We start from the raw sequence: 26,461 nt of genomic DNA, 5'->3' as shown, positions 1-26,461 counted from the left end.
CTGACTTGGGATTTGTGTGATTGGTTAATTTATTGCGGCGATGGCAGGCCTTTCATCTATGGCAACATTTAATCAGCACGGCCATGGAGGCTATTACGGGTTAGCTCTTTTCTCAAGTCAGCCAGGGCTGCACCATCAGCCCTATCACAATTCCCCTGAAATTTCCAAATTATCTGGAACAGGCTTTAGCCTCACAGTAATAAAAATTAGAAGAGATCCCTGATAGCGCTGGTGGAAAAGGCTTTCACTTGCACAGGGCAAATTATAAATAGTATGAACGTGCACTTTAAAAAAAAAAATTCTCCACCTCTTAAGAGATGTGCAGGACTTATCACCCCTGCTCTGATCCAAATCCTCGTGGTTGAAAATTTATATTAGATTTTATCAGTGAGGCCTAAGTCTAGAAAAATCAATGAAGGTTATCTTTTATGTTGCAGGAACTTGTGGAAATATTGATTTTCATTTTATAGTGAATTTGGAGCATGAGTTGGTAATCACTGCTGAGCTGACTACAATGTTTGCCTACTGTATCTTTTACTGAGTTTTGCTCAAGTATTTAAGATAGTATATTCCTGTTGATTTTAGCATGTAGTTTGAAGTCAAATGTTTCTTAATACAAGTTGGTGCATCTCCTGTTATATAATGTAATCCACTAGAGTAATGTTGATTAGCTAATGTCTGTTGAATGATTTCTGAATTTAATAGCAATGCTCAGAATGAGACAGAGGAAGATTTCAGGACTCACTCATATATCTTGCTTCTCTTTTTTCCTTTCCAGTCACTAACCCACTAAGTAAAATAGAAAGTATAAGAGAATATAATGGAAAATAAGATAAAGGATGCTAAAAGATAAAATACTTATGTATGAAAAGACTTAGGCACCTAAAAATCTGCTAGTGTAAAATATAGTTATTCAATCTATTAAGCATTAAATCTTTCAGAACTAATGAAAACTAAAAAACTTCTACTAATACAAGACACCATGGCCAGAGTTTATTAAATGAATCTAGATCCTTCATCTTGGCTCTAAATACTTTAACTAAGTAAAACAATGATTCAGAGAGTGATTTTAGAGTTTTTATCATGTAATGCCCTTATTCAGTCTCTGTACTTTTTATTTCCATAGAGTATGTTTCTTTCGATGTCATTTCTATTGGTGGTGTATCAGTGTAACAGATTTTAAAATGGATGGATTCTTCAAAAAATCATTTGAATATTCAAATAAATCTGTTCCTGCCAAATTTATGCCATTTTTGTTTTGATTTCAGGTAATGTGAGCTTTCTTTCAGACCTGATATAGAAAAAGGAATTTTTAATACCTTCCTCACACAATCTAACTCTAGGGCAAGTAAAATAAAACTCCATGAATTTCCAAGGATAAAGCCTAGCTGACCATGAGTACTTAAAACAGGGATACTCTGAGATAACTGTAGTAAAAAAAAAATATAGTTAGCTTTAAATAGATTTTGGAGTATGGGCTCTGTTTGTTCTCTCCTTTGCAATTCCTTTGGGCAGGGCCTGTTCTTTCCTGAGTATAGAAGTCATGATGGTAGCAAGACTTTGCCTGAGCAACCTTTTTAGCTTCTTAAGAAAGGATTTAAACCTGTAACTCTATAGGGATGTTGAAATACATAGGTTTTTTTTAAACATTGGTGCAGGAAAGGGGACAGAAGTAGAGAAGCTTTTTGCAAAGTACATGTCTTCAAGAAAAATATGGCGCTGCAGGTATCCAGGAGCATAATTTCTAAATACATCATCATTCTTAGCTGCAGAAAACAGAGAGGGAGAAATATATGAATGTAGAGACCTGAATCTCCTTGTTTGAGCACTTGAAGCATGATGCTGGAGAACATAAAAGATGCACTGAACAGCATGCACAGATATGTAACATAATAATTCCTAGAATGAGCTACATGTCACTGCATTTATTTACATTGTATTGGCATCCTTCTCCGAGTAAATTATACCCCATTATGCTTCTAATGCTGTCATTATTTTAGTATCTTAACTTTTAGTCTTCTTCTTGAGTGTTTAGTTGGTACATTTTTGGTTCCATCCATTTTTCTCTGATCACAGTCTTTTCATATATTGCACAGATGTATTATGGATTTGTAGATGTGAGTAATGATGTGTCACTGAGATCAGGGAAAGCAGTATTGTGTCCTTTTTGTGGTTTTTGATGCTCTGATTAGGCTGATTGTTATTCCTTTAACTGGTAATTATTTTCAGGAAAAAAAAACCCCAAAAAAACAAAGGAAATGGAATGTATTCCATAGTGGAATTATGAATTCCTTACCAGTCCTGGAATTCCTATTGACTATAAATTCTGGTGGTATATGTAAAGGAAATGAAGGTAGGTTTTAGTTCCAATAATATAACTTTTATAAAGTGCAATGGAATAGAAATTGTTTTTCCTCCTATTGGTAAATGCTTATTATATCCACAGCCTGTAATCCTTGAGGGTTGTCCCACAGCAACTCCTACTGTCTTCTCTGGTATTTTGAGCTGAAATAATGCAGAGATAAATTTTCAAGGATTAGGCCTGATGTTTGGGGACAGGGTGTGTTGGGTGGGGAGTAGCTAAGCGTAGCAACGTTTTTTCCCTTTAAATTCAAAATGAAATTTTTAACATCATAAAATCACTGACAGTCAAGAAACTCCAAAGAAAAGATGATCTGCAAAGATTGGTTTAAATTCTGTTATCTGAATCACAGGTGCAATTCCTTTTGGTGTCAATGGGAATATTGTCTTTGTTACTGAAAGTAAAATATGACCTGTTGTCTATTTGCTTGTCTGTTATGGAACTACAGATGAGGCTGCAGAACCAAACAGATATGCCTGGATAGATTTGATAGCCTTTGCGAACTGTTAGTCTTGAACCTGGCATTTGCATGGAACTACACTGAATATTTTATTTTGTATACTTTAAGCCAGTGCTAAGTTTAAAGAAAACACTTAAAGGGTTCATAATACAATTATTCAGGATTTGGAAAATTTTTTTGTATTCTCTATAATTATCATATGTTCTTAAAAATTTACCACAGTTGGAAAGACTGCTTTTTACATTGCTGAATAATATATTTCCATGAAGTTTTCTTTGAACCATCTGTAGATTCCAGCAGTGTACCTTTTTTATGATTCTTCTCTGCTGCCATCAGTTATACACCAATGAGAAGCCACCAAGCATATGACAATCATCTGAAGCATTGCTTCTGTTGGAAATATACCTTGCTTAGCTGATTTTTTCACAGTGATAATTGCCAAAGTTGGCCATTAGCTATAGCTTTATCAAAAGTTTTTGCTCATTAGGCTTTAGGAAATATTTTAGATTAAGTTTGAAGAAATGGAGATGGGCAGCTAGATAATGAGTTATTTGTGTGCTGGATTACTGAGGTTTACTGAGCAATTTCTAGTAGCAGAGCAGATTCTCCTACCTCACCATTACTGTGTGCAGGACATGATAGTCTCTTTCCTTTGAATTTTTTTAAAAAGCCTTTACCTGCTGTAAGCTATATGACTCTTTCTGGGCCTGATCCAGAAGAGCAAATACCCACAAGAAGGGATGACTTCTCTGGGGAATAATGTGGTAAAGTTCCCCCAGGTCTTTAAAAATTCTTGGAAAAGAAAATATTTTACCGTAGTTTGCCCCAAAGAAGACAAGTCCTTGTAATTGACCTGGATGAATAAATCACATACAAATAATCTTTCCCTTTCAAAATAATTATATACAACTATAGCAAAGCCAAAGGAGTTGGGATCTATAAATACCTTGTAGGAGATATGAGGATCTCAAGTCAGTTGGTTGGCAGATCAGTTTGGGAAGTTCATCAATTTAAAGGTAATATGGAAACAAGGTGGAATTGTAGGAATAATAAATAAACATATAAATAAATAAATAAATAGTGATGTTTCTTTTTTAAAAGAAAACAATCTTACTTGAAATAAAACAGTGGAAAATTCGGATTGTTATCCCTTCTTAGAATTATGTGTAGTATGTTGACTAGCCTATACATTTCTAGATTATTTTGGTCATATTCCTGGGAAATAAGCCAATACTGATAAATAGACTTGATGTTCAAAAAGCCTTTAGGATTAATCTAGTGATTATAGTATTGTAAATTTTGAATTTGACTCTAGAAAATGTAGTCCATTTGACTTTATGAAATAGATTTTGAAAAAACGTGAAAGGTAGGTGGCTTTGAATGCTATATATCATATTAGTTACAGAAAAATGGGAAATGTTTCAGAAGTTGAAAAATAGGATTGGAACACATCCTGAGTCAGAGAAACTATTTCAATTCATTCTCCTGTAAACATTTTCTTACCTGTGCACATTCCAGCACCATCCTTACATGTGTTGTGCAGCTCACTCGTTGTTATGCAAAATCTTAAATTATCAACATTAAACAATTAAAACAATTTGGATCAGACAAGAAATGTCGGTTTTGCCCAGTGCCATCAATCTGTTCTTCAGTTTGTTTACAGTACAGGCAAGGTCTGTGAGCTTTTTTTGTCACATAGGTGTTTACTAAGAAGGAAGAAGTGAAATTAGCTTGTCCACTTTAATGGGTTCAATTTTCTGTAAATGAGAGGAGCACATATTAAAGTTTCTAGCATCATTCTCTGTCATACACATTTATTAAGGGAGTCCAGTTTCTTTTTTAAACCAGTCATTCTCTCAAACTTTCAAACAATTCTAGGCAAACTAAAAAATCAGTGTTTCTTTTTAATAAAACTGAGTGTTGTAGTACTGATATTTAACTAATATTTTATTGTAAATGGTGTCTTCATTTTAGTGTATTGAAAGCTTAATAACTTTCAGTTTAATGTGGACACCATTCCAGATCTTAAGATAATTTACACACTACTTCCATCACTTCAAATTATATGGGCTCATTTATATGTAAATTTTGCTTTTATATAGAAAAGTATGGGTTTTATTAATATATATGTGTTGTTCAATTCTACGTAAATAAATATCCAAGTAATGATCTTTTAAAATTATCTATGTTGAAATGAATGAAGTAATTCTGTAAAATATCAATTAAGCATTTCACTCTCAGTAACAATAAAATGGAAATTCCATAAAATTCTATTTCTGTCCAGTACTGAAGGGTCTCTGTTGATTCCATGGTAGGCAGAAGGTAAAAGAATCAATAGAGTTGATGTCTGTGGACCATGTCCTGCTTCTTTTACTTTGGATATGGAAAAATTTCTATGTCTTCTGTTGTTTTCAGTGATGAATTGTAGAAGATATAAGAACTGCAGTGTTTCACTTTGTCATGATGCTGCCAAATAGATATAATAATGAAACTGTCTTGAATATCCAGGTACATGCAAATATAAAATTGATTGTAATAGTATCTGTGACTTATAAAAATTAGAAAATCAGTTTTCTTTTTGTCTAAATTTTCTTGCATTTAAGGAATTTTTCAAGTCAAATACCTGCCCATTAATTTTCAATGCACTGTGGTTAACATATTATTTTGTTAAAATCCTTGGCAGTCTTCTGTGAAGTACTTAAGAGAAGCTGTAAAAAAGTGTTTGAAAAGTAGCCTGTTTATAATACAGTATAGAGATATAATTCCTCTGAAAAATATGCTTTTTACAGTCAAATAATTTCATAACTACTAGGAAAAAGGCAGGAGTGTGATTTATTAGAAAAACATCCCATTCCAGTTGTCAAGGTTTTAATCAAAATCCCAGGCCTTTTGGAGTAATCTAAGGATTTTTCTCTTCTGTTTTCTTAGTTGTTTTTTGACCTATAATCCCAGTAATGAGCAAGTAACAAAACTCAGCTGTACCTATGAAACTAGCACCTATCACAGTTCTTTCGGTCTCAAACAGGATAACCAGAGCATAACTACTGTGAAGCAATACAATTATGAATTTCTTGAGGGGGGAAAAAGGAGAGATAAGTGCACAGAAGTCAGCTAACACTGATGCATGGGTGGCTACAGCATGCAAAGGGTTAACAAGATTTTCATTTTAGATAGTTGCCGTAGTAACAATCAGAGAGCTCAGGCTGTATCTTTTCTATTTGTGGGAAATGTTTAGATTTACAGAGTAGCTCAGCTTATTATATATCTGCCTTGATTGCTGGATAAGGTTTGTTGATTAAAAACAGAATAAGATGCATTTTTATAATACTAAGGGAACCCACTGCCCCCTGCCTCTGCCTCCCATCACTCTTTGTCCAGATCTCTCTCAGCTCTCCCAGCACATGCCCGCTGCCCAAGGTGTGGCTGTAAATCAAGTTTCACTTGAACTTTCAAGGGGCAGGGATTGGATCTCCCTGAGCTGCATGGAGCAGGAGTGCTTGGTCCTGAGCATCCCTTTTCTCCTTCCAGAGGCTGATGTGAACCTAAAGCCATGCCACCAGCAGCTCTGGGTTTAAGCACTGCTTCTTTTGTTTGATGTTGTAGCTTGTGTTTACTTGTTCACCATCCACAGCTTACTAAAAGAAAGTTTGATCAAAGATCACTCTGCAGTGGGGGAGTGAAGAGGCAGATTTCCATCATCCAGCTGTTCTCCTCAGAATCAGCATGAGCTATCAGAGTCTCTGCAGAGTGACCACCTCCCTTCAATGTGCAAATAGGATCTGCCTTGTGAGAATCAGGCAATTGTTCATTTCCTTCCCTGAAAAGCTGAGAAGGCTTGTGGTGACCACAGCAGCACCTGTGCACAGTTTGTAGTAACCCTGAAGCCTGGAGGCTGCCACAAGAGAGCAATGCCCCGTGCTGATGGCAGCTTCACAGCTCACCTGAAGGCTGGTATCTCTTGGGAGCAGGGAAAAAGCCCTGCTCGGCTGGAAGGCCAGGTTCAAGTCTGCCTTGAGCAGCTGCTGCCACTTAGTGCCAAGTGATACAAGGTAGCTGTTTGAAACGGATATAGTGGCTGCAGTAGTGTGGCGTTTTAATGCCTAATTCTGTGATAAGAAGAGAAATTCTGGTATAAAGTTGTACTGACTTGTGGGGTTTGATAGGCTGGTCTGCTCTGATTCTGCCAATTTCTAAAGCTTTTGCTCTTTGCAAGCTTGATTTACGTTTGCTGCTTTGTGGTGTTAGGTTGCTTTCCTGGCTCCATAACACACAACTGAGGGTCTTTCTTTCCCTTTTATTGGCTTCATTGGTATCTTGAAGTGCTAGGAACATTTGGAAGCTGTCTTTTTTTTTTCTTTTTTTTCTTTTTTCTTTCTCAGGTATCTGAAAATTCGTTCAAAAATTTTACTGGAAGGATAAAGGATTTGATTTTATTGGATTGGATTGGGTGTTCTTTGAAGCAGGGAAGACCTTCAAGGAAAAATTACCTTTTGGAATTAAGAAGTAATTTTTTGTGAAACTGGCCTTAGCCAACAGTAGAATAGTTTTCTAATCACTTAAATTCAGTCTGGCATGTGGTGGTACTCAGCTTGACTCTTATTACCACTGTGAGTTTTCATTTCATACAGCAACAACAACAAAATTAACCTGACCCCTGTATAGGACCTGTGTACAAATTTGTTGTTCTTTTTGATGCTCCCTACTTTTGAAAGTCAGCCCACTCCCACTTGAGAACCACTCCTTGGATTTGTGATCTTTACAGGTCTTTACAGATCTCTACAGAGTCTTACAGGTCCCAAGGTGTCCTGTTAGAGACCGCTGAGCTCCAGCACTGCTGGCCCGAAGTGGCTTTATCGATAAACTGGCAACTGACAAGAGCTTGATACCAGCAGTCTTCAGTCATAGATGTACCCATTTACTGCTTTAATCAAATTCACACTGTGTTGTTTCTACACATGGAAGTGAATGAATCCATCAGCTCCCTTTAAGCAATCATCCTTTTATCAACACTGTCATTTAAACATAGGATACCAGCCTGTGTATATCCATCAGTACCAGAAATAAACTTTGGTTCATAGGGAAATTCTTGCTGCAAAGAATTTCAAAAAAATCAAATTTATTTATTTCTGAAAGAAAGATCCTTTAAGTAAACTTGTCAAGCTTCTAGTTTCTTTGTCTATTGTTACTTATTTAAAGTGATAATGGTTTTTTTTTAGTTCTCTAAAATACGTTAGTATGGGAGGGGTTTGGGCTTTGTTCATTTTTATTTTCAAGTTATAAACATAGCACTGGGTCCCTATCTCCCTTTTACCCCTTCTTTTATGTGTAAATGTTTCATAACTATCTGTATGAAATTTCCAAGTAAAATGCATATTCTTGGAACTGTTTTTCCTTATGGAAAGTCTTTTACCCTTAACTTCATTGTGTTCAAAACCAGAAGCCTGAAAACAGCATTCCTACAGTACTTCTTTGTTTCCAGATGTTAAGATCTATTATGCAATAGTAGAGTGCGTAATCATAATTATGCATTCATGATGATGCTTGTACTGGCTTAACTCAGGAATAGTGTGAGAAAGCTAATCTCGAAGCTACAGGCTGTTTTCCTGGACTTTAGATTCTCATCTGAGCTGTTTGTTGAGTCTTACAGGAACCAGAGCCCTGTACTCACCAGTCCTGCTGCTGGATTCTCCATCTTTATCTCCAGTCCCAGTGAAGGACCTTCACCCGTTCTTTTGAAACTTTTTTTTTCATGGAAACTTGTGCAGTTGCAGTTCTTAGTCATGCTGCATATGATCAGTACGCCGAAACAATTTAAACGAGAGCTGTGTTACACAACAATGTCATACCAACTACAAAACCCGAGGATACTTTTAATCTGTCATTGGGCATTTTACAGAAATTTTAATTTTTGTGTGAGAACAGTGAAATAAAATCCTCATGCTTTTAGTCAGTGGGGAAAAAAATTGCCTCATTATGTGTAGCATGTTCTTCAACTGGAAGAAAGTAACTAACTGCTTGCAAGGTAAAGGTGCTGCTCTGCTCAGTTCATCTTCTTGGTCCAAGCTTTCTGAAATGATAACGAAAATGCAAGCACCATGAATCTGTAATTCAGATCTGTGACAGATCATATTAAGAATACATAGAATTTTGGAAAGTATTTTGTCTGTAGTCCTCAAATTAATCAATTACTTATTACCACTATTATTTATTTTAAAATCTCTGCAATATTTGATGGTATAGAAAAAAATTTAAATCCCTAAAATACTGCAAAGTCATACCTTGAATATCTTTTCTTTTGAAGTCTTTTTTAATATTTTGAAGGGTTTTTCACTGATAATATTTGGGAAGGGGTTTTCAGTGGAATAAAAAAAAAATTACATGAAAACACAAAGCATAACTTACGAAAGTTTAACCAGCTAAAGGAAATTTTACAACATTCTATTTTTGATATACTAGAAAAACAGAAATTATAAGTGAATAGATAATGACCAGATAATTCCAATTATTTGTAAACTTTTCTATCAGTATTACATATATAGTGTGTGTGTATGTAAAGTGAATTGCTCTATTCATTACTTGTGAACAAGAAAGCATAGAGTAATAATAGGAATCACTAAAGAAACCTTGTTTCATTTTTTTATACATAAACTGTCAAGTATCATGCATAATGCAACAGTGTACCAACTAGCAACATACTTGCAGAAGACCATTTAAGTTTGTTTTTTTATGGACACAAGGAGCTGATTTTAAAGCCATCCCTAAGAATATTGTCCTTGATTTTACATTATCCTGGGTGGGTGTTTCAATTTCTTCCATTTACTATCATGCTCGCTGGGGAAAAAATATCCTAGTGTCTGCTTAATAGTGATGGAATTTTCTACATGAGGATGTAAGGAGGAATTAGGTTTTACCTCATAATTATATATTAAATCAGTGTTAAAATACAGTTGTAATCAAATCCTTTCATATCCCAAGGCCACACATTTGATACAGTACATTGGAAGGTCAGAATACTTAGCTGAGTATACACCCCTTGAGACTCAACAGATGTACAGATACGCAGCCTAATCCCAAAAATGCATTCATAAGTCTGGAAGATCAGAATTGAGCCTTAATTCTCTAAAGGACTGCCACAATGTTGTGTGGTCCTTTCATCCAAATTAGAATGATTCATTATGCCTAGTCCATTAGCACCATCAGGGATAGGTGTGGGCCATAAAATCTGCATTAGGATTTCTAAATATGTCAAGGATAATCTTAAAAGGAGATAAACTGGGATGTTTTAACCGAACTAAAAATAATTAATCAAAGTCACACATATAGGCTTCTGGTTGTTGAATCATGTGTTAAACTTCTACCTTAAATGATTATTCTATCTTAACAAACATAAAACTTCAGCAGAGGATTGCATGTTGGATTTATGCTCTTACTTTAAAGTACCACGTTTCCTCTAAGTAAAGAGATATATATAAACACCTAATAAAAGGATGCATAAAAATCTTTAAAATCCTCAAGAAAAGCATAGATTCTTTTCTATTCCCCAATGCTATTTCAAATTAGAAGGGAATTTATATATAGTATTTTGTGTGCATTCAGTGTGCGCACCAGTGAAGTTCAGATATTGTGTAATGCATCACCAAGAGAATTGTGCTGCAGTACCTACACCATTGAGTACAATGCCTTTGTATTGAATATGTATTTCATAAAGACCTCACAATATTCATTGGAAATTTAATCCTAATAGAGCTGCACTCGTTTATACAGTTAAAATATGGGACAAGCATATACAAAGAACTTTTTATTTTCTCTTTCTTTAGGGAGAAAGATAAAAAAGGTTGAAATTAAAAAAAGTTATCTTTTACGACTGCTAAAGCATGACTTATTCACCATTTATGACAAAAACACTCACTTTCCTAAAGTAAAATACACAACCTGAGTTGCAGTTCCAAACAAAGTAATAAATATATATAATAAGCAGAATCTATAACTAGCTATTCTGTAGTTCTGTGTAATGGTTAATTTTTAGAAGGCTTTATGCATGTCTTTTTTTTGTGTGTGTGTGTGTGTGTATTTTGAATGGATTCATAAAATCATGCAATCGTTTGGGTTGGAATGGGCCTTAAAGATCTTCAACTTCCAACCCCTCTCACTGGGGCAGGGACACCTTCCAGTAGACCAGGCTGCTCAGTGCCCCATCCAGCCTGGCCTGGAACACTTCCAGATGTAGGGAATCTTGGGAATCTTACTGTTTGAGCAACCTGTGCCAGTGCCTTACCATTCTCACTGTGAAGCATTTCTTCCTTGTAGCTAATCTAAGCCTACTTTCCTTCAATTTAAAGCCTTTTCCCCTTGTCCTGTCATTATCCCTTTTTATATTCCTTAGATAAAAATAAACATATGACTCATGAAATTTGGACTTCTCTAAAAGGTGATTTAAATCATCCATTCCAGGATTAAAAAAAATATAGCAAAAAAAAACCCCACAAAGTTGCTCTAAACTAGAAATTATTCAGTACCACTCTAAACTGGAGATACAGCAATCATTTTGGATGGCTTTGGTGTAAATAGCTAGACCATGGGACCAGGCAGAATTAATCCATATGCAAGATAAATTACTTCATGTCTTCTGGAAAAACCTCTGTAACTGTCCCCTTGATCATCTGAAATACCTATTGTCACATTAACTGCCCCAAGCCCAAAGGATACTTGTGCAAAGTGAGAGTCCAATTGTCAGGAGCTTACCAGGGACTGATGGTTTATCCCACAGTTTAGTCCATCAGCCTGTCCAGACTAAATTCGATGTTTGCAAAATTGCAGCTGAGCCATACTGAGCAGTGTGTTCATCTGTCTTATGTGAGAAGTGTTTGTCAAAAGTGAAATAAGTTACATTCAAGCAAGTGCATTCAGAAAGTGTTCACTGGCAAATATCAACGTGGCTTCATTAGTAGAGAGATTAAATTCTTAGAGTACACAGTAATTTACAACAGTGAGGTTAACCCAGTAGGAAAAATGCACTGATAATTCAGTGTGGAAGTGTGCAAGCAGCTCTGCATTATATCTTGTCTAAAGATAAGTTATATACTGTGTGATTTCATCGGTACAGGTGCATGTCATCTCTGAAATGGTATTATCCAAAGTATTCAACTTTATAGTACAGCAGGAAGGTTCAACACCCGTGGCAGATACCTGAACACTCTGACACACTGACAGTGCTCATGCTACCCACAGGTATCAACTCACCACAACAGAGATGATTCACTCAAAATTGTCAATTTTCAAAATATCCGCAGCACATTTTTGCTAATCACAGCACAAAATATGATTTCCTGCTTCTGGTCACTGTGTAAACACACAATACATGTATAGACTGCTTTCCCAAAGAAAAAAATTAACAGGAGAGAGAGTAAAAGGAAAAACAGAATGAAAAAGTCAAGAGAGTGGTGGCAAAATACGCTGCTATCCATTCCATGCTCTTTGAGAAAGGAAGTTATCTATACATAGTCAGGTGTTTATAAAATGGGGAAAAGAAGAGGGAGGAAAGGGCAGGGGAACAGCAACTATAGGGTGAAGCTAGATGAAGGCTTTAGAGGAAGGAAGGACTGCAGTAGAAAGCCCATCAAGACAGAATGATGTGGCCAGTGAAAGATCAATGAGTGTTCAGAGATTCATTTTCCAACTTTTCCATTCCTGTTCCAATCAGTTGGTTGTCACCTCCTCCAGGACCACAGAAGCAATCACCATGACTCGGCTAGGTCCAGGTATTCCAGACTATGGATTTATTTAAAAGTGTTTAGAACTGGGGAAGAGTTTGAAGATGGGTTCCAAGGGTGTCCTGAATTAAAAAGAACAAATTGAAGTTGCTTTTGACAGCATCACTTTGTACCTAAATTACAATGACATTTGATTTTTGTTTATTTTACAGATTTGAAAAAATGCACTCTAGTTAGGTAAAATGAATTGAACCCCATGTTTAGCACACATTTAATTTGCATTAGGCAATCACATTTGATAGTAATAAAAGTTTTGAAATCATATTAAAATCCTGACAATTGTTGGAAAATATTAACATAGCTAGGGGTGGGGTTTTTTTGTTTTAATAATTTCTTTGGTCTGCTTTAGGTTTGTGGATGAAATGTACATAGTGATACATAGTGAAGTGTATGTTCAGTCTTGTCACTTGACAAGTGATGATCCCTTGGGGTAAACAGCAGGGTTTCTCAGTTGCAGGGAATCCCAGCTGTCTTTTAGGATTCCATCTGTGTGCACATTTCCCCCCCCCCCCCCCCCTTTTTTTTTATTGTGTGTTTGAAACATTTAAAAAGGCTTTGGTTTGACCACAGCCTCTTCAACTATTACCAATATTTTTCTTCTACTATCACCAAAAAAAGATAGTGAGAAGTAGATACTTCTTTTCTTCATCACTAGTTTCATGGCCCATCACAAGTAACAATTTGTGCAGATCTACGGATTCTTGAATACTCTTCTGAAATCCTGGATCCCACAAGGTTGTAAAGTAGCAACTGAAACAGTTATTCCATGCTGTCTGAAGATTTAGGTGAAATTAACTTCATACATTATGTTGGTATCAGGTTTTCAAAGTTTGTGGGTTTGAGGTTTCTTTTTTTAATCCACTACGGATTGCAAAATTTCTTTTGCATTTAGTTCAAGTTTCAAGATCTTCCCTGAAGACATAGTGAGGGCTGTGAAATCTGAAATGCTGGTGCAACTGTAAGATTCCAGAGTGAGTGTTTCTAGCTGGAGACTGTCATGTCTTTTCTTTAATTAGTGATGTTGTCATCAGCATGGAAGCACAGCACTGAAAACCTCCTGACATCTCCAGTGTTGTATTAGTGGAAAGGAGTTGCCTCTGCATGTCTAGCAGAGAAAGCTGTGGCACTGTGAAGTGCTGCCACGGGCCTTGACTGGCAGGTGTTCCAGAAAAGCCCTTGAGATAAATATTCTTCCAAGACTGAATCCTCAGTGGAAAAAGATAAGAGTTTTCAGGGAAACCACAGGAAGTGAAAGACAGTCCAGCTGATTGCATACAAATGAACAACAAAATGGGGATCTCTGTCTGTCCATTGGGCTGTTTGGATGGCATTGTCTTACAGCTTCATGAACTCGTAATCAGTTATAAGGTAAAGAAATGCATTTAGACAGTCAGTGTGAGAGCTGATTAAATGGAGTTACCACTCTTTTTATTATTCAAAAACATCTTAAAACAAATATTAATTAATCAGGGATAGTCTGAGACCTATACAGATATCTGTTATTGCACTATCCAGAATGACCCTTAGGAGCCTTTCCCAACTGAATTGAGTTGATGAGCTTACAAAGTTTGCTGAATTGAGTATGGTGATCATCAAAGGTGAACTCAGTCTCTCAAGAGGGGATGTTCTGCAGTTTCAGCATGTCAACCTGGTGATGATCCAATTGAATTTAAATTGAATTTCAAAGAAGAAACTTCTGTCAGTGTATTAACTGGTGTTTTGCTAGCCCAGACTCATATCTGAAGGCACCTGAGATATGTTTACAGCTCTACTCCCAGTACACTCCTGGTTTTAATTGACTATATAAACTAACTCTGCCAAGGGGGCATTGGAACTTTCTCCAAGGTCATGAAGATATTCTGGTAAAATTCTGTATCCTTCATGGGAACTCAGGTTCTTTGGAAGATTTAGGAGGAAAATCTATTTGCAGGAATCAAAATACAGTAAGTAAGAAACAAAGTGTTTGAGTATCAGTACATCTCCTTAAATAATGTTGAACACTTCTTGGAACACCATGCCTAGGACAGGATGGTCATGTCACAGTGACTTGCTGAATATGAGCTCAGTAGCACAGCTTCTGAAGAAACTGCTACCACTGATCAGGCATTTGACATCAGAATTTCATAGACCTTGATCATGCTGTATTTTTCTTCAGCGTGGGGGTTTCCTCAAGTTTCTGCCAGGCCACACACATCATATGTTAGAAATCTTTGCAGGGAAGAGCCCATCTAATGTTACTTGTCAGCACTGATTCCATTTAGCAAGAGTGCACAACTATTTTCGGCTTACTGTGATGGCTATTTTTATCTCCATTAACCTCTTGACAGAATATAAACATTTATTGAGGGTTACCTCTCTTGTTTGTCCAGTTGCTTCAAAGGTTAGTGAAAAGTGGATGCCTGCCTGACCTCTTTTATCCTCATTAGCTAATTCTAATTGTTCCCTGAGAGATCACAGTTTTGACCCTGCTTGTCCTTGTCAAATTTGTCTAGTTATGGCATGAAAACATTAGCAGAAATTTCATCTTCAGGGAAACATTGCTCAAGTGGTAGAATGTGCAGTTACCTAGTGTAGAGCAGTGAACAATACTGTGGGTCTATGTTTGTGCCCTCGTTTGAAAAATGTGAGGTAATTACTGTATGGCCCCATCTTACAGACACCTATGTTAGCAGATCCCCATGATTATACTTAGGCAGCAGGGAGAATGTTTTGTAAGCTTTTGTGTAGCAGTTCTTTTGGAGGAAGAAATAAAATTGTGTTTGTTTTTTGAAGTCTTCTATGTAAACAGCTGCAATATTGTTGCTTCTGTATCAAGAAAGCTTTTTCCATGTGTGTAAAAAGGTACATTTCTTAAGCTAGAGATATTCCTGCTAGTACTTTAAAAAAACCCAAACAAAAGAGTGTAAAGTAGGTAACACCTACCACTACTGTTTTGGGAATGACCAACTCAATTTTGCAGTATGACAAATAAATCTTATGAATTACAGGATGATTTTCATAGAACTCTCTGAGAGCATGAACATGAACACTCAAGTAGGATGATGTCCCAAAGGTAAAAGAGCTGTCAGGAAGAACATGTTGCCCTGCCAAGACTTTCTTCCGTGTCAAGCCAAGAAAGCCCTTTTTCATGTTCCTTGGTGGTTCTCAGCTGCAGTTGTGCCACTGAGACAAAAGACCTGGCAGGTCTCAATTAGGTATCTCAAAAAGACAGGTCCTGGGCTTCAGAGGTTGTAACCAGTGCCTTAAATTCCACAGGCACTTAGTGCAAATTAAAAAGCACTGGTGTAATGTGCTCAAAGCACGATATCCTGCTTTAGAAGCGGGTTGCCGCATTCTGCACCCGCTTCAGCTTTCAAATGGATTTAAAATGTAGCCTCAGGTATAGCGCATTGCAGTAGTCTAATCTTGAGGTGATAAAGGCATGACTGATTTAACCATAGCTTCTTGTTATCTTGGACTGGGGTCTTTTCATTTTAACCATTTTAAGGAAAAGGCCTTTCCTGAATCAGCAGTCTTGCTTCAGTTCTTACTATGTAATAAGGCACAACCAGAGCAAGATTCCCTCAGTGGTGAGCACCTATGAATGTGTAAGCCTCACAGGATGACAGACCCCAAGAACTGCTGCCGTGGTCCTGACCTGCCTTACAGCTCACACAATGTGACAGTAAGGCGCATCAAAGGGAAGCCACTGCTGGTATCCCTCAGTGGAGCTGCCAGGCTTTACAAGCAGCTGGGGTCTTGTGAAGTTTTGCTTTCATATTAAAATAAGTTTATTTACATATCTGTGCAGCTTGGGAGCAGAGCTATGGGAGAATGGGAAATTCTTTTGAGGTGTCCACCAGTTCTTCTGGGCTAGCAGAGCTGTGAGATGAAACACCCTGTTCCTCCTCCAGCCTATCTCTAGTGTTTAGAGACCACTTACAGCTGCAGAGCTGATTACAAGTTCAGCTGCCAAGCTGACCTGGAAGCTAATTTAGTGATAACCATGGAGTTCTTTAAGTTCCAAAAAAGCCCTGTAAATGGGAAATGGCAAAGCAGGCACAAATGCTGACTGCTGGTGCTCAGTCTACCTGCTGCCCCCACTGCTTCATCTCAGAAGGGATGAGGCCTGGGCCCCTCTCCTTGTCTGGAGAAAACTGGGGCAGTGGCCTGGGACTAAGCCTACCACTTACTAAAGGAGAAATTAATCTCCATGAGAAAGTCAAACGGTATCTCTGTATCTCATTCTTCCTCAGCAGTATATGGTTAAGTATAATCCTTTCCCAGGACATATTATTTGTCCTGTCTATGTAGATAAACTATTGCCCAGCACAAGAAGATCCTGATATTATTTGAGGCTTTTTGATACCACCTTAATGCAGATAATACCCTTAGAGATGGAAGAGACACAATGAAATGTCAAACGTCTGGAAAAAAGTAAACCAGAAATAGGAATTAGATCTTGTGAAAATTAAATAGATGATCCCTTCTGCACTTAAAAGATAGAATTTTGGTTTGTTCTGTTTTTTAACTTGGCCTCCAACTTTGGAAAAAAAAAAGAAGCCTTTTTTGAATGTCTTAATAATTTGTGGTGTACTTGGAAAAGTCTCCTAGCTGGATAATATTTCACTGTCTTTTGATTGTACTTGGGATTACCAGAGACTGAAAGCACATATAAGCACAAAAACTTGTTAAAGGCTTGACTGAAATGGCACTTGGAGAAATGCAGCAAGTATTGGAGTGTGTCCTGATCCTCCTCTTATGCATTATTGCTATGCAGCCATAGTTGCCAACATTCTTGCTACAGCTTGTATTCAATTTGGGTATGAGTCTCAGCTGTGTGAGGAAAGCCACTCTAAATTGTTCCCGTGGCAGCCTTAGTACTGTTTTGGAGTAAATTGCAGTAAAGTTCAGGCTTTTCTATGATAGAAGATAGAGCTGTTACTTTACCTTTCATCTCATCTGTTGCATCTCTTTTTCAGTTCTTCCCTTTTTCTGTCATTTTTTTCTATGTAGCCCATATGTATATGCTTTACACTGATTTAATAACTGACAATACCAGGCTTCTTGATAATTTACTTAGAAACTTAACTGAATTTAAAAAAAATAAAATTGTTTTGTTTACTGGCCAATTATTAATTAGAAATAAAGAATACTAGTGCATGCAGCTGGGTTGACTCTTTTAATACTCCATATAAGCAAAACATACTTTCTGCAGCTTCCCACCAAAAAAAAAAAAAAAAAAAGCAGCATTAGGAGTTGAGACTTTGCATGTCTCTTGTTTCAGTATTTTTACACTAGATAGGTATATTTTTGCTAGATGTTACCTTCCTTTTTCCTAATTTCATTCATAATTTCTATTTGTTTTTTCCCAATACATAGGGAAGATTAATAATGTCAGGGGGTGCATATAGAAGTGTGACTTATGCTCAAACATCTGTATGAAAAATGTAAAATCTGAAATGAAAATAAGTAAGACGTAGTGTACTTGACAAAACAGTATTACAGTCTAAACAGATAAAAAACCCACAAAAATATGAAGACCTGTGACATTTAATCTTTTTCTATCATCTTTATTAATATATTAATGTAATTATAGTAAATATATATTATTGATTTAATCTTATATAACTAAAATGTTTTAAGCAATATCTTATTTTCAATAAATATTTTCAGGTATCTTTTATGAATGTAATATGTTCTGTGGTAACTGTTTTTATTCTTCACTGCATTTCTAGAATACTTACCAATAATAAATGTTGGCAAAGCATCTGGAATGGCTATGAAAATAGGATTTTTTGTATCTTAAATTTTTTTGTTTTGGTCAGTAATACAGAATATTACAATAAAAACTAGGTTGAGACAGCTAGAGAATTATTGCTGAGTATAAAAATAATTAAATTATCTTACAAAATGTCAGAATGTCTTGGACAGAATTAAATCCCAGAAAAAATAATTAAAAGTTACATTGTGACTGTTTTACTTTGTACTCTCTTTTGTGGTTTTACTCTTGATACAGAGGAGAAGAACTCTCTATGATAAAAGTCTAAGTGCCACATACTGACAACTCAGAATTACCCACAGGATTTTTGCCATTTGATTAGTAAAAGGAGTTAAGTTTTAATAAATTTCAGGTCTCTGCCTTATTGCCTCAAGTAAAAAAATCCCTAAGTATGGAGTCTGAAATACTGACAGGAGATGGTAAATTGCCTGCATGCCTTTCAGGTGTGATGATGTCATGCTTTACTTTTAAGTCTTTGATTGTATTAATACAACTTGTTTCATAGTCTTTTTGCAGTGAATCATTAGCATTATAAGTATCTCAGGCATAATAAAATCACACATCAGCACATGGCAAAGGGGAGAAAAAATTTCATTCTCCATTCAGAACAATTTCCTATGATAATACAAATGTTACCCAGGACAGATCTTTGAAATGGATACCAATTCTTTAAATTCTTTCCTGTCTGTTTCAGGAAATAGTGAGATCCCATTGATAATGAGGCACAATGTATCTAAAGTTCACTTCTAAACACTTGGCTCTTTGCTGTGAAAGTCATCTGCATTCCCTTTATAATTCTCAGCCACCAGAGATCTGTGTAATCTTGGAGATCTGATCCAATATCATTCGGAAAATCCTTGATAATAGTTTCACCATTCAATCAATGAAAGAACTAAAGCTTCCTGCTTGTACCTTCTTTAAAAAAAATCCTGAGGCAGGGGAATAAGACTTCGGCTTATGGGTTTTGAGATTTTGTTGTTTGCAAATAAAATGTTTATTACCATTATTATTCAAGTTCTTAATCAAGGTGAACAAATGGCATCTGTTTGTTATCATCCTTCCTACAGAAGACAAAGGCTTCAGTCCCTATGGTACTGACTGCTGGCCCCAAGTGGCTGCTGGATGTGACTTGGCAAGGAGTAGAAGACAACAAAAACAACTGCATTGTGTACAGCAAAGGTAAACACAAAGTGATTTTTTTTCTTTACTTTCTTGTGTAAGCTACTGAGATAAATATGTACCTGTTGCATACTTGTTTAATATATAAATTTATAAAATTAATACTAAGTCTTCCCTTAATGTCAGGTTTTGTTCCCGTTTTTCTTCCATGTTCCAGTTTCGCCTTCTTTTTCTTTTAGTGATATAAAAAACCCACATGGTACCTGTGGTTTATTAAATGCTTTATTAACAATGAAGGACAACAGCTGGCATAAAAAATACTATCCATTTATCTCTGAGAGTTAGTGCTCTGGGAAACATCGGTGAAACCTATACACTTTGAATAGGTGAATTCCTTTTGACATTTTTGTTTGGGCATACTGGATATCATTTCCCTATTTTACATTACGTTGTAGTCTACTAACTGAAATCCAGTTTCATATGGAGAATGAGAATTTGATTGGACTATGGAAAGACTTTATGTCGTCATGGTAGCATAAGATAAATGGAACTGGATTTCAGGGTTGTTACCTCTGACATTCCAGTCTCTGTGTAGCAGCATGATGTGATGATGCTTCACTGGAGTGTATTGGGGGGTGGTAATGGATGTCACTTGTGTCTTATGTGAATTTTCAGATTTGTTCGAGTCAGTACAAGTTCTTACAAGGCTGCCTGCCAAAGATGCTTTATCTAACCCACCACATCTAAGAGCTCCTTTGGTTCAAGGTGCGCAGGTTTTTGTCTTGCATCTCGAAACAGCACAAAGAGCCTTGGGTTCAGTCCATAGCACCATGGACTATGCACCACTCTGATGCAGTCACTCTAAAAGCTTTCTAAATGCAGCTACAGAATCATTACAATACGTTAAAAAAAAAAAAAAAGAGAAACAAAACACCACTTGAATACATGGAGCAAAAATAACTTAGTGTAGCTGTGTTTGGCATTTACCCTACAGATCAGGTTGCAAAACTCTGACTTTTCTTCCTTGTATTTCAATCACCAATCTCAGCACTTTGTGAATACTTTAGAACATGCACTGTTCTTGTTTAATTTCTTTTAGGTTTTATTTCTAACCAAACAGACCTACTGAGATCAAAGTTTTGTTTGCTGAGGCAACCTAGTGACCATTTCAGCATACAAGCATCCAGGCAAATAAGCACCCATATCAATATATTAACATACAAAAACACTAATCATAACATCAAAGACTCCTAAAAACTTACTAGAAACAATTACAACTTGTTCCTATAATCATTGCAATTTATACACTTATAAGAGGATTGCCTTTAAACTGCCACAAGCCTTTGAAAGTTGAAACGCTGAAAACAGGGAATTTGCATGTTAAAAATGAGTCGCACACCAGGGTCTTATAAATTCTTTCTATTATAATTACAGAATGTCAACACATTCATTCTACAACCTGAAACACCTGCAGTACTAGAGAACTGGGCTCAGATCTAAAAAAGGTTGAGCTGCCCTCCCTTCACAGCTTGCTGATTGCAGCCCAAGTGGAAGAAGCAGCAAAGTATCAAACACTGAAGCTTTTTGCATGAATCCAGAGCTGCATTCATAATGCATAATACTCATAATGAATACACACAGGCAAACTTTTCTGCAAAAACTTCTTAATGTAATGGGAACCTACTTTCACTCTAAAACATAGCTCCTACAAATTCTCATAGGATGATGTCTTATCAAGTATGATATTCTTTCTGTAGTTATAATAATACTTAGCACGTATTTACCAGTTGGATTTCCATCTTCAAAGTATTTTACAAGCATTAACTAATTCATTAGACAGTTTTGGTCCTGTCTGATTTATTCTATTGAAATACAACATTTTTTTTTCAAATAGTAAGGACTTGCTTCAGTTTGATGCAATCTGATTAACCCAAAATATTGGTATTTTCATTTAAAGGTGATGGATTTTGTTTCACTGATTATGCTGGTTATTTTAGTACTTGGTTAACAAGGTATGATGAGACAGTTGAACAGCACTCAAGGTAAATTCTAGCGTCTCTACCACAGATGCATTATATGAGGATTAATTTGAGGATAAATACATGTTAAAAACCTGCTGCTTCACTAAACCAATGCAGGAAGTAAGTTGTAGATATGCTTTGCTTTCACTGTGTTCTGTTCCTCTCTGTGCTCTGAGGTGGCTGCTCTGTCGGTCATTAAGCGTCTACCCTTGCCTTAAGCTCTGTTGGATTTTTGTACTAGAAAGATTAATTGGCTTGGATCACAAAACAATGTCAAATAGAAGATGGTAAAATAAATAAATAGAATGATGTTTCTCCCTTCAATTTGTATCTCATCATTCCAGATTACATTTCTTTGATTTGTGTTAGCTTTCTGTCTCCTATAGTGCCATTACTTCTAATGAAACGGTGTCAGCTGGCATGTAGCTGTAATTTGATGTTATGTTGTAGTTGCATGTGTATAATTTTGTTAGTTTGCTTAGCAATACGTTGTTATTTCTGAAGGCAATTAGCTGAACAAATGTGTGGAATTGTCCATGTAGCAGATTTGGTCACCTGGGAGCTGTTTTCCATACTAAACTCACGATGAGATGAGTGGAGTAAATTGGCACATTTCTGAGACGAAGATAAGTTTAGAACTGGCTAACAGTACATAGTATTGGCTGATCAGTTGCTGACTCAGAAGCACATGTCATATTTCCTTTTAGCTCATTACAGAGATATCTTTGAGAGCAGAATTTTCCCCAGATCCTTCAGGAGAACACAGGAATGTCAGTCTGATTTCCAATTCACTAGAGGCTGGGAGTACTCTAGTCACCCACATATTGCACGCAGAATAATTGCAGGGACAGAAGCCTAGAGTGTAGGTTGTATTGAAAGAGAATTTGAGCTGGCTAAGTCCCTATTTGCCTTCAATACTCTCCTTCTCTGCATAAAATACTTATTTTCTCTAGGCAAACAAACAAAGCATATGTATGCATATATATATATGTGCATATTTATTTATTTTTTTATTTATTTATGATGCACACAAATGGGATTATATTTCTAAATTATTACAGTGCAATCACAAGTCATCTTCTATACAAATCTTTAGATAAAGAAAACATTTATTTATAATCACACATCAGAGTACATCCAAAGGGAATAGCTATGGAATAAATATTCAGTTCTTGAAATAAGTGCTATTCTGATTGTTCAGTTTAGTCTAGGATCACTACCTGTATTTTTTATAACTACATTTCCCCAATACTAGGACAAGTTAGAAAAGAGAAAAGCAGTTCATTAGGGATAGTTAATTATTATCCCATTTTACAAATTCTGATGCAAGTTGGATACTCATGGCACATGCCATTATTCCATTCCATTCTCTTAAAGGAAGTTTTTATTACTGTAATTACATTCAAAAGGAATGCTGTTTTTGTTTTAATATTTATCGTGAAAGTCTCTCTTGTTTCAAAAATGGACTTTCAGAAAGTCTATTCAGTAATTTGAGATATGTCCTAGAAACTGAGATTTAAGAGACAGATTTTATGAATTAAAGCTTATTTAGAAATAGATATTCTTTAAAAGAAAAAGGCTTCAGTATAATTCAAGCAAGTTGCAGTGGTAGGAAGTATTAATGCATGAACTGTATCATCATTGCTACATTGCGTACTTTAGAAGCATTTTTGCCTAACAGAGTTGTGCACCAGACCTGGAAAATCTCTAAGACCACAGTTAAGAGTCTCCCCACAAGCTAGGAGGGGGCCGGGATATTTATTTATTGCAAATCTTTCACTGGAACGGCAAGGATTTTAAAAAATAAATTATGACTGACCAGAATAGAAACAGTGTAAAAACCACAGTTGCACAGACTAAAAGCCATGCTCATGAAGAGACATTTTTCTAGATATTATTTAAGCCATTTATGTGAAATGTATGGATGCTGTATGTTTAGTGGCATTGTTAAAACAGGGTGTCTGTACAAATATTTAGCTGTGAGAATTATAAAATCATAAGGCGATTAAGTTAGCTAGTTGTGAAATTCCAATATTGCTTTTTAAATGACTTCAGGATATAGGAGGTGCTAAGGTTATTATCTGTTATCAGGAATACAGCAGAATTGTACGACTGGATAATAACTAAACAACTGACACAATGTAAAATTACATTATCAGTGTGTTAAAACAAAATTGCGCCCTAAAGGAGTCTACATGCCAGCTCAGAGCTGCAGTGTAATTATGCTTAACTCTGATAATTAAAATACAACGGAGATCAACAGAATCATTTTCATTAAGAAAATTATTAATGATGGTGGTATAACAGTAATTGATTGCAGAGCACCACAGGATAACTCTGTGCAGGAAAGCCAACATGTGTAACGTGTGTCTGGGCCGGTCGGGTTGCGTTGCGTCCCACTGAGCATGCTGCCGGCCAGGTGGCAGCCATGGGGCACGGCTCCTGCTGCAAATCCTAATTTAGGAAATGATGGCTTTGCAGGCTGCCCCTTGGAGGGACAGGGATGGGTGCTGGTGCCCGGGATGATGGGATGGGGTCGGGTATGGCTGCCAAAAGGGAGGTGGCTGCAGGCACTGACTCGCACATGTTTAAGCCAGCCGTCATCTCAGTTTGTGTGAGGCAGTGTTCGGTTTTGCATTTCCATTAGTGATTTACTGGTGTTATTTCCTCCTCTGCCTGGCCTCACTGAGTAGTTTATGCCCCTCGTTATTTCTGAGAGGATGCGGGAGGAGGAAGAGCCCGTCCTTGCCCCAGCACGGTTGCACAGGCACTGCGTGACATCTCCCTAAGTGATTCCACAGGGTGCTCCCGTTAATTGTGCTGGTGGTGCGGACACAGGATACTGAGTGCCATAAAAAGCCTCTGTCTCTCTGTAAGTGAAATCACAGTCGGTGCCCACTGAGTGACTATAACAAAATCCTTGCTAGGGAGGATGTTGCCTAAGGGTGAGATCCGAGAATTGTCATTTTCTTTGATGAACAAAAAAACGGGGAGCGGGGGGAGGGAATTTCGGGGGAGTGCTGCTCCACACAGCTAAGGAATAGGTCCTTGCTCAAACAGATGTGGCTTTTGAAAGCTGCCCAAAAAAGTCTATTCTCCAATCACAATACAGAAGAAACCTGCTAGGGTGGATTTACAGAATGATATTAGTTAAAATGACAGCTGCTCACGTTGAAATTGTGTCATGTAGTTAATTTATTAATAGAAGCTTGAGGAAAGGCAGCACAGAGGAGAGGGCAGGGCAGAAGTCAGGGCTGGAGGCAGAGGGCTGTGCTCGACCCTTCTGGGGCTTCCACTGGCTGCTGAGCCCCATAATTCACATAAAGAAAGTCAGTAAACACATAACTGGTTGCTTATTTCACTGATACTGGGGCAGCTTATTTAGCTGATGTATGTGTCATGTACTGAAAATACAAACATTGTAAAAGGGTTATATAAAACCACTAGGAAAAATTGAAGGCAGTTTTTAATTAATTTTGCTAATTTAAAGTAAGCATTCTAATTTATAACATAGAGGAAAAATCACTTGTTGCAACAGAAGGATACTTAAATTTTTGGTGACAGGATTATTTTTCTTGATTGTTCTGTAAGATCCTTGATACCACGTTTTCCCTAGCAAGAGTTTTCATCTAGCATATACTTTTTTTTCCTCTGCAACTTCAGGCAATGTAATGGTAAATTGCACCACAGACATACAGCATCAGGGACCCTAATGAGACAGAGGTCAAACACCATCAGAAGTTTAAACACTGCTGCATTAGAATATGAGTATAATTTGGTTTGGGTCAGAAAACAAGTTGTTTAGTAGGCCAAAGGTTAACTTGGGGCATATATTTTAGATTGCAAGGGGCCTTTTTTCCACATACTATTAAAAAACAAATTGAGTAAATTTACTAAGTCTGTTCCACCTGGACAGTCAGAAAACTGCAGCATCTGCTGTCCTACAGGATGCCTCCATTAGCTATACAATGTGCTGAAGCCTTTGGTGGTGCTAAAGGTTTTTGTTCCTTCTTTGAATTCACTGACAAAAAAAATCTGAGTTTTTAAGAGAACACATGTGCCATCCTAATATCAAAGGTCTGTGGAAGAGCTTGTTTTGATTTCATTTACACAATGAAAAATCGCAAAGTATTTCTCAAGAGAAGTATAATATATATGCATAATGCTTACATAGTATAATATGTAAGCATTAGGCATATATATTATTAGAGAATAATATATCTGCATTCACAATCATTGGAAGAAAATGTGGGTACAGACATAAGGGCATGATTGGTAAGTGGATGTTGGGCTCCCTGTTTGGTTTTGCAGGGTTGTTGAGAAAGTGGGATGCCAAATGTCACTGTTATGAGTGAAAGTATTGCAAATCAGTCTTGGTAATTTCCTTGCTGGACACAGAAGGAGAAAATATTTTGCCTCCATCACTAGTGGTTCTTATGGCTTGTTGATGGCAGTCACAGTGTTGTGGACTTCAGACACTATTCAGCTTCAAAGAACTCACAGAGCTGTACTTTTTCCTCATTTTATTTTACCTTTGTGAATAGATCCAGTGAGGTATTTTCTGCTTTAGGGAGTTAGAGTTCAGGGCCTTGTATATTTTATTAATATCAACAAAAAAAAGTTATTTTATGCAGCTTTATGGATATGCATATAATAGCACACTGTATATTATTACATGCCCTTTAAATTCTAAGCATATAGAATTTAAAAGGCAAAGGCATGTAATAATATACAGTGTATATAATATATATACATAACATATACATAATATAAAGGGAAGATGACAAGAAATACCAGAGTACAACTAAATTTCCACTTCTAATATGAAAACGCTTTTGTTCATTATTAGTGCATTTCATTTACATAGCAGCCAAATTATATGAGTTGTTCTTATATGTACATTGATTTGGATCTTTTTTCTTATATTCTTACCACTTACTGTGTCGTGCATTTCATAGTTCAAACTTG

The 26,461-nt window shown here is 36.5% G+C and overlaps 1 protein-coding gene across 3 annotated transcripts in view; it reads left to right on the top strand.

Moving 5' to 3' along the window:
- ZFPM2 (zinc finger protein, FOG family member 2) overlaps positions 1-26,461 on the top strand; it is a 309,314-nt gene that overhangs the window by 177,262 nt on the left and 105,591 nt on the right. For all 3 annotated transcript variants that reach the window (XM_071421396.1, XM_071421394.1, XM_071421395.1), the window contains one exon: positions 19,421-19,532. In XM_071421396.1, the coding sequence (XP_071277497.1) occupies positions 19,421-19,532 (112 nt within the window). The remainder of the gene's footprint in view (positions 1-19,420; positions 19,533-26,461) is intronic.

This window comes from Agelaius tricolor, unplaced genomic scaffold, assembly GCF_023055355.1.
Source record: "Agelaius tricolor isolate 1412-34295 unplaced genomic scaffold, bAgeTri1.0.p SCAF_2, whole genome shotgun sequence".
In the NCBI taxonomy this organism is placed as follows: domain Eukaryota; kingdom Metazoa; phylum Chordata; class Aves; order Passeriformes; family Icteridae; genus Agelaius; species Agelaius tricolor.
Note: the sequence above shows the minus strand (reverse complement) of the source record. Positions and strands in the feature narration are given on the sequence as shown.